This window comes from Euprymna scolopes, chromosome 14 (genome assembly GCF_053919585.1).
Source record: "Euprymna scolopes isolate OS-2025 chromosome 14, ASM5391958v1, whole genome shotgun sequence".
Lineage (NCBI taxonomy): Eukaryota > Metazoa > Mollusca > Cephalopoda > Sepiida > Sepiolidae > Euprymna > Euprymna scolopes.
Window position 1 is genome coordinate 52053233 of NC_136495.1, and position 9960 is coordinate 52063192.

The following is a 9960-nucleotide window of genomic DNA, read 5'->3' on the forward strand; positions in this document are numbered from 1 at the left end:
ACAGATGGACAAAATCAATATCAAATACGACTGTCCAACGAGGCTTCAATATATACAGCCGAGCTGCAGGCCATCAAAATAGCTCTCAAACACATCAAAGACATCAACGAACAAAAAGCCATAATATATACATACTCCCTATCCTGTATCATGGCCCTTGAAGAAAAATCTAAACACCCTTTTATCACAGAAATTATACAAGAATACAATGAAATAACAAAAAAAAAAACAATTTATAATAGCCTGGATACCAAGCCATGTCGGCATCCCAGGAAATGAAAGGCAGACAGACTGGCTAAAGAAGCCAAAAACCACCAAATGAGAAAAATTAAAATACCACGCACAGACCTAAAAAGAAAAATCAACGAATATATAGAAAACAAGTGGCAAGAGGAATGGAACAGATGCACTGCAAACAAATTGTACGAACACCAACCAATAATTAAAAATGGAAAACATTTTTAAGGAAAGAGAAGAAATTATACTAAACCGAATATGAATCGGACATACAAAATTAACTCATTCCTACCTAATCAAAGCGGAGGAAACACCAAATTGCACACTCTGCAACCAACAACTAACAATTAAACATCTACTGACAGAATGTAGAAAACACAAACACACTCAGAAGAAATATTTTAAAACAACAAACATTAGAAAAGTGTTCCAAGAAGTGGAGTCCCAACAAATCATAAACTATTTAAAAGAAACAAATGTATTCAAACCCCTATAAAGTAAACAAGTAAAATTCAGTTTAGAAAAACAAACTTCTTACAACTAAAAAATTTTTTCGGAAAACTTAAAGCATTTTGCTTCAAAAGATAAACTTTTCAAGAAACTGAAAACCTATTATATCAACAAAACTTTTTTGGCATTAAATGACCCTTAGAGGGTGAAATGCCATTGAACAAACACATCCACTCGCTCCACGATTGTCTCATAATGACAGCCTTTAAGGATGGAGTACTGCTGCCACATATGGGCAGGAGCTGCAAAAACAGCCTATCCTGCCTTGATAGAGTACAAAATAGGCTTCATGAATTAGTGGGGGATGCCCTTTTCCCTGCAACTTCTCTCCCACAGAAGAGACATTGTGAGCCTGCCTTTGGTTTATCGTTACTTCCATAGCAAGTGCTCGTCTGAGCTTCAATCTCTGGTCCCCCCCCCACCAATCTTTCACGATAAACACCCGTCTAACTGAAACCACTGTCAAAAATTTTCCCCATTCTTTAGCTGTGCCAAAACTAAAACGTAGATTCCATGAACAAAGCTTCTTTCTTAGAAGTGCACGCCTGTAGAACTCCCTTCCGTTTGCCTGTTTCCGACCTGACTGCAACCTAGATGTTTTCAAGTCTAACAAACAAATTCCTGATGAACCGCCCCCTTAAGTAAGACACTTTATCAAATCTTCAATACTAACGATTACTACGATACTATCCTATTGATTACTCTACTCGCAATAACCTTTATCCCTGAGTGGCTTCCGGGCCTTGATAAGTGGTGACTACCTTGTAAAAAAATAAAAAATAAAAAAGCTTAGGGAATAACCAAAAGTCACAAGAATGGTAAGGAACTATCTTTATGCCCATCTTTGTCTAATAGTCTGTGACAAAGATGGAGTTGTGCGCTAATGCATTCTCATAAATCTTTTGCATCTTCATTTCCTCACGAATAATTGTGTGTACAGTTCCTACACTGCCATTAGACTATGCACTTATTGTCCTTATAGACATACGACGGTTCTTATCCTTGAAATTCTTTATTTGGCCAATCAACTCTGGTGTTCTTACTTCCTTACCTTCCACACCTCTTATCATTTCTCACACACTCCCTGCCTTCTTTGAATCTCTTATGCCACAAAAACTGATGCTCGATTCATGCAAGATGGCTCAAAAGCAGTCTGAATTATTCTATACGGTTCTGTGGCATTTTTACAAGTTTAAAACAGAATTTTATTGAATATTGTTCTTCTAAAGTGTCCTCACGAATGCAATTTTGAAATTCACCAGCTGTCACAATTAGACTTTAGTAGGGTGTATTCTAATTCCTGTTGTAGCTGTTCACTTGAACGTGAAATCATAAAAATTGGTCAGTCATCTCATAAGATGTATAGCAATAACATGCTGAATTTTCAAGAGTCTACGACAATTTTAAATGCCTATACAAAATAAGTCTAGAAACTTAAGGTATTTTTTCTTTTGTATGTTTGTTTGTATTTATTTGTAAGTGTGACTATGTCGCTTATCTTTGCTTTGTCTCAAGTAAATTTGTATTTTTTAAATTTTTATTTATTTTTTCTCAGTTCCACATGAATGTTCTCCAGATTGCCTTAAAGACACTGATGATAAAAGTTATCGATCAAAGTTTCTTGGTCGTAACATGTTGCTTGTTCCGACTCTTTTAGGCTGGGAAAGGTAGGTCCTCTTGTTTCATTTTCTCTTTGCATTACAATGTATTCAGTTAGTCATTATGTTTTACGGCATACCAACTCTTGTTGGATCATTTTATGCTGTGCGAGACCATGTGCTCCCTCTCAACAACTAACCTCCTTAACTCTGTTGTGTTTGTGAATTTCTTCTCTTTCATTTTCTATTTGTGTTCTGGCCATGTTGTCGTCTCTCACACATTGGCGACTATCAAGGGTGAGCACTGGTTCACAAGTATAAAAAATAAACAACTTAAGAGAAATAAGATTCAGACACATTCTGTAGATATCTGTGTGTGTGTGTGTGTTACACCATCAATCCTCTAAAGGCTAATGTCCACAGTTGACGTCTGCTCGTCTTGGTTTTCTAAAGTTCTCCTGATCTGGTCCAAGCCACCATCTGCTGTCAACTGTCACAAACTCAAGACCATCTGTAAAACTCGCTCTCCTTCCTAAACTATCCATAAACTAATTCTAAATATATTGACTTCTATGTCCTGTACTTGTCTTAGTTACAGCCACACCTTGATTAACCTTCCTATTTCAGATGGCCTTGATGATGGATTGATGTCTTTCTACTAACATCACTTTTTATACTTTTGTTCTGCTAATCAACTACTTTCTCTTTTTGTTATAGTTTTATTTTTTTTATTTATTTTTTTTTTTAATTTCTAACACTTTAAGGGGAGGAGGGGGATGTCCATAGTATCACAGCTGAACTCATGTGTATGATTTGCATACAAATGATTTTCACATTAATTTGTTTAATAACCTTTAAATGACAGACTATATTTGTTGTATAACTTCTTAATCATCTTTTTTGACATAGATGCCTAAGAGTGGTTTAATACAAGAAAATTACAAGCCGCCATTCGCCCATGCATCAAATAATGTTTGCCACATCTGAGCTGGTGCATCTACCGCTGGTCTCTTATTCTTAGACAGAGTTAAAAAAAAGTTCTAATCTAATAGGTTCCGCTTTATCAACCAAGCTTTAACCCTGGTCCCATTGCCGCAATGTTGCATCCCTATGCCGATTTTACAAGTACTTTAATGAAATGTGCTCTGGCAAATTCATTACATGTGTACTCTCTCAACATACAAACCTCTGACAAACCCAGCAAGCAGCAAAATCCCTTCTCTTCACTGTAAAGGTTCTTAGATTCTGGCAAGCCTTCTACTCTAGTTTCTTTCCTCAGACTACTAGATACTGAAATTTCCTTCCTCTTTTCTGCTTCTCTGACTGTACTAGCATACAGAAATTTAAATGTAATGCAAACAGACATTTTGCTCATCTCCTCGTATAGTCCCCTGTAGACATTGTTCCAAATAGTAGCCCCTTTGTTGAAGTGACAATAAAAAAAAATGTACATTTATTGCTGTATATATAGGCCTGGGTATTATTAATTTTAGTTAAACAACTTGTACATAATTTTGAAACAAATGTTTGTCTTGCAGCGTTTTTAAAATTTTTTTTACTGTAATCATGAAAGGTGTGAAAACATGAGACCATAGGAGAAAGAGGCATATCACAAATAATCATTTTTAATCAATACACCACTCCCTCTCCACTACTAGGTCCTGAAAATGATCCACAAATTATAAAAGTAATGCAAATATTTTTTCAGACATCTCTAAGAATAGTTTTATGAGTTTTTTTTTTAATAAAGCAAAAGTTGTCTTTTTGTTTTATATTATTTATATACTTATTTTTAAACTTTTTTTTTTATTTTCAGACAAGTAACGAAAGTCCGTACCACTGGTAAGAGAGTTGTTATCTATCGAGGACCTTGTGCACGCAGGATGCGGAATTTAGAAGAAGTTGACAAATATTTATTGGCAACAAATTCTGCTCTCACCATCGACTTATTTACATTCGATCCAAACTTACATACTCATACAGAATTCGTCCCAATTAAGGTGAGTTGTCTAAGTGTTTTGTTCATGTTTCAGAAATGTCATCAATCTTAAAAGGCTATATTAATGTGATACTACCAGTACATTACGTTTTTTTTAACTGGAGCGAATAGGTCACAGCTTATCAAGGCCTGAATATTGTTCGAGGATAAGGATTAAAGAGTGTCAGTTGACCAGTGAGACAACACTGAAGATCATTAGTAGTGGTGAAAATTGGGTAGTTTGTTTCAGGGGATGGCTCAACAGGAATGTTAAACTTCAAAAGGGCCATGTTATAGTCGGTTGGAAAGCAGCCCTGTGATATTGTTCTACAGATGGGCAGTTCTAGAAAAGAAACTTTGAGCATGGAATTTGTTTAGTTTTAGGCCCAGATAGATAAAGGAAATTATTAGCAGTTGTTGTTGTAAGATCAGTGTCTTCTGCAGATGTTCTACAAGGGGATAACTATAGATAGAAGCTCAGTTAACCACTTGCCAGTGAAATAATGACAGAGCAGAGAGACTTTGTCTCTTCTGTGAGAAAGAGAATCTTCAAAGAAATATTCAGACTATACTGATGTGTAGAAAAATGATGTATTCCAAAAATCACATAATTTAATCAAGTAGTTTTATTTTTAAATAAGAAAATCAAATTTCATGAGTAACAGAAGAGCAGTCGTCTTGTCCACGATTTTGAAAACAATCTAGAAAACAAAAATAAAGTAAAAAAAAAAAAAAAAACTCCACAAAATACTCAGTTCTGCTCTATTGTGATAGTCCTGTATTGCCAAAGATTATCAAAGAGCCAGTGCTCAAAACGAGAAAGGCTGACTGGGAAGTCATCAGGGAACTAATAAGAGATGCCCCATGGGGAAATATTTTTTCTCTCCCTGCTGAACAGTGTGCAAATGAGACCACTGACTGGTTCAAAACTGCAATTGAAGCGCATGTTCCCATGCGGAAATTTTATAGTAAGCCCCACTCTCCCCAATGGTTTACTTCGACTTGCGCAACTGCCATTGCTCAAAAGCAGCATGCATACCGCATATTTAACCGATATAAGTCCAGTTCAAACAGACTGAAGTATATAGAAGCTAGAAATAACGTTAAGAAAGAAATAGCAACAGCTAAGAGAGAATTTACGGAAACTACTAAAAAACGCATTGAAGCACAAAAACTAGGAACTCGAGACTTCTGGAAAATCTACAACAGTGTAGTAAATAATGGGCATTCAACAATTCCCCCACTAACCAACAATCACGAGGTTGTCTCCTCAGCAACCGAGAAGACTAACATGCTTGCCAGTCGGTTTGCCTCAAACTCCACACTGGACCCTTCCAACCACCCCCTACCTGACTTTCCTATGCAGACAGACGCAACGCCAGACGATCTGAAAATCACCCCTGCTCAGGCGCATACTATCATAAAAAACCTTGACACTTCAAAAGCATATGGACCCGATCTCATCCCAGCTGTGCTATTAAAAAAAATGCTCAGCCGAAGAAGCTCCAGTTCTCTCCAAACTCTACAACAAATGCCTTAATGAAGCTTGCTTTCCGGGCTGTTGAAAAACTGCTTCTGTTGTACCAGTATTCAAGAATTCTGGCGAAAGGACTGACCCATTAAATTATCGCCCCATTAGCTTCCTCCCACTTTTTGCCAAAATATTTGAGACCTTAATTAACCATGCTCTAGTCCATCACCTTACAGATGCTAAACTTCTGACTGACCAACAATATGGATTTAGACAAGCCTGTTCCACAGCAGACATCCTAATTGTAATCTCTGAACGTATCATTGGACAAAGCAGGGGAGGGCAGAGCAGTAGCTCTAGATATATCTAAGGCTTTTGACAGGGTATGGCATGAGGGTCTCCTCAGGAAAATTAGATCATACGGTATCACTGGTAGAATACTTAACATAATTAAATCCTTCTTAGATAAGAGAAAAATCCAGGTTGTCCTCGACGGTCGTACATCTAAACAATATGATATAAATGCGGGAGTGCCCCAGGGGTCTATCCTTGGACCTCTATTGTTCCTGATATTCATAAATAACCTCTCCGACAAAATTGCCTCTGAGATGGGTATATATGCTGATGACACTACACTCTATAACAGGCACGGCAGGAAGACGAATGAACACATTTCTAAAGAAATGGCAGAAACACTAGAGGAAGACCTCCAATCTGTAGTGGAATGGGGACAAAAATGGTTGGTCGCGTTCAATGCTGCCAAGACTAAACTAGTTTCATTCAATAATTACAAGAAACCCTCTCTACCACCTATAGCAATGGCCAACGACTCTTTATCTGAGAGTACATCTTTCAAACTACTTGGCCTAACGTTCACAGGAAACATGAGTTGGGACAATTACATTGAAGGCATTGCCAGGGCTGCTGCAAGAAAGGTGGGCTCTCTCTACCGTGCTAGACAACTACTAACACCCGAAAGTATTCTGTACCTCTATAAGGCCACCATTCGCCCATGTATGGAGTATTGCTGTCACATTTGGGCTGGTGCATCTGCTACTAGTCTCTCGCTCCTTGACAAGGTTCAAAATAGAGTCGCAAACCTGATAGGCCCTGAACTGGCATCTAAGCTTCAGCCTCTGTCCCATCGACGAAATGTTGCATCCCTCAGCCTGTTCTACAAGTATTTTAGTAGTGAATGCTCTGACGAACTGCAATCACTTGTGCCCCCACGACGTGAGGACCCTCGACAAACCCGACAGGCTGCTAAATCCCACCCCCACACTGTAGAGATCCCTAGATGTAAAAGATCTTTCTACTCCAATAGTTTCTTCCCCAGAACCGCTAGACTTTGGAATTCCATTCCAGGTCCCTGCTTCCCCAACAGTACTGACGTGCAGAAGTTCAAGTGTAACGTGAACCGACATCTTGCTGACCAAATCCCTACACAGTACCCAAGTAGTTGTTGCCCCTGATAGTAGCTCCCTACACCAAAGTGGCAATTTGCCTTGTTTGGGGTGAAAATGTAATAAAAAAAAAACCAAAAAAACAAACAGGGATTGAAAGACCAAAAGTAACTAAGAGTTTCTTGTGCAGACACATCAGAATCTTCATCAGAGCCTCTTTAACTGGGTTGCAGTCCTAATACTACTAGTCGATCTTCAATACTTGAGTTGTTTGATTAATGGTCACCCATCTGGTACTGGTCAGGCTCAACGTTGCTTAACTTTGGTGATCTGGTAAGAATCAGTGTGTCAACATGATTGTGCCATATATATGGCACAATCATGTTGACACACCAATTCTCTCCAAATCACCAAAGTAAAGCAACATTGAGCCTGGCCAGTACCAGATGGGTGACCATTTGGGAAGGCGAGGCGCTGTATGTACTGCATGGTAAAATACCAGGTTGAGAAACTGATGCGGTCTATCCTTCTCTCAAGGGTAGATGGGACTCTTAAGCCGTGGTAGGCACCCCGTCTAGTGATGGCATCATGATAAAAAAATATCCTTGATAGCCCTGGCGAAGCATCAAGTATTCAGTTACCGACAAAATTTGAATTACACTACAAACTCGTGTAGTGAGTTCAATCTCGGCTACGGCCGTGCTGGATAGCAGGATTGCTGTGCATGGGATGCCATCATTTAGGACGATGCAGGAAAGGAAGATAACCTGGGTGAACACCGTTGTAACACAATGTACTAACGTTGATTAAATGAGTCATGGGTCAACTAGTTTTTGTTAGAATCATCCACAATTAAATTTATCCTGTTTTAATTGTAACATTTTTTTTTTTTTATTCATTAATCAATAAATTGGAAGGAAATGGAAATCTTACAAATTCTTTCTTTTCAGACTTTCTGTGATATTAAAGATCTTTCCTATGGCAAGGAAAGTGTCCCGATTTCTTGTGTGAATGGCATCGACCGACAATATCCCGATTATGTTGAGTATTCAAATGAGAGATTACCAAATAAAGGAGTGCAGCTCAATTTGGACAGAGATTTCTTAATTTGCTGTGATTGTACAGACGGCTGCAGAGTAAGTATTTTTTTTTTTTTTTTCATTTCTTTAATGTTCTTACAAACTCCACATACTTGGCATTGTCCAGGAGAACCTTTGTATTTTCGTTTTTGTTTCGTTTATTTTATTAAAGTATGCTGTTTTCTTGTTTGTTTTTTTTTTTATTATTTTTTTTTTAAATTATTTAAAACCAAAAAAAGAGGACTCATAAAATTTAAATTTACTTATTACACTATTGTTAGTTTGTTAAATTATGAATTGAATCAAATTGTTATAAAATTATAACTAATTGTTAAGCATATTTAGGTTTAAATATTATTTTAATTTGTTCTTATAAAAACTTTCAATCTTTGAATTAAATGAGAATTTACTATGAATTTTAAAAATGGTTTAAATGAGAGTCTGCCATGTCTTTACAGGACAGATCGAAGTGTGCCTGCATCCAAATGACAATTGAAGCCACAACAGCCAGTCCAGGAGGCCATAGAGATGAAAAAGTTGGATATCATAACCGTCGTTTAAAGGAACCCATCCTCACTGGGTGAGTATAGTTTTTTATCTATAAAATCATGTCCTTAAAAACCATCTGGTTCGGAAATGGGTGATCATTTAATTTTTAAATTTATATGTGAAAGTAATTCCCCACTTTAAGATCTAAAATATATTTTTTAATTTTTTTTTTTTTTTTTTTTCTACCGCTTACTTTTTCAGGTTGATTATATGTAATCGTTTAAAAAAAAAAAGAAGTAAAATTTTATATGAAATCATTGTGCAATTATTTTTCTTTTAAACTTTGTTGAGTTTGATTTGATTTGCATGGAAAGTTTCCAACTGAATAGAGATCAAAATAGCTACGAGTGATGAACACTATCTCCTCCATAGATGTGAATCCCCCAACCAAACAACTGAAGTCAAGGAACATATTCCTCAGCCATGTCCAACTGTAGAATATGTGTGAAAGAAACCAAACTACAGTTGTGAGCTAGAAAGTTAGTGTTGACATGGGAAATGTTTTGAAATGCTCCCCTGTAAGTTTAATGAAGGACATCCTACTGCTTGCTGAGAATAGGAATGAGGTGATAAGCTGCTATGGCAAGATGAAGCTATAAAACCACATCAACCACTTGTGCTGATGATGATGCGATGAAGGGGGACCATATGATGGAGCAGTTCGAGGTCTTCCTTTGATTATCCAAGCAGTTTCGAAGATCTCGCACAGTTCAATAATAATGCAAAGAATTGTGTGAAGAAATGGGGAAACTGTTGTATGACCACATGATTCGAAAACATGTAAAGATTTCCATGTTTAGTGTCGTGATTTAGAAAATAATTTTATGGAAAGGCAAGGGTTAAACCTGAGGAAGAAATAGGATGTTGCTGACATTGTAAATGTTAGCTAAACAATGTCATTTCTATAGTTTGCGTTTTATGTAAATATGTCGAAAATTAATCTTGAAAATATCTTAATATAGAATAAATGTCAATTTCTGAGGATATCTACACAGCCATGTTATTATCAAGTTATGATAATTTAAAATCCCTAATGTTGATTTTAAATTATTTAGTGATATTATTGAAGCACAGGAAGGAGTAAGTGTTAGTGTGATTTCAAGAATTAGGAATAGATGTAGTAAGTTCAGGGAAT

At 36.9% G+C, this 9960-nt stretch overlaps 1 protein-coding gene across 10 annotated transcripts in view; it reads left to right on the forward strand.

The window, feature by feature from the left end:
• The window catches only part of LOC145293007 (histone-lysine N-methyltransferase SETDB1-B-like), a 166276-nt gene that overhangs the window by 97580 nt on the left and 58736 nt on the right, over positions 1–9960 (forward strand). For all 10 annotated transcript variants that reach the window (XM_080139265.1, XM_080139270.1, XM_080139269.1 and 7 more), the window contains 4 exons: positions 2303–2414; positions 4162–4345; positions 8148–8333; positions 8735–8856. In XM_080139265.1, the coding sequence (XP_079995391.1) occupies positions 2303–2414; positions 4162–4345; positions 8148–8333; positions 8735–8856 (604 nt within the window). The remainder of the gene's footprint in view (positions 1–2302; positions 2415–4161; positions 4346–8147; positions 8334–8734; positions 8857–9960) is intronic.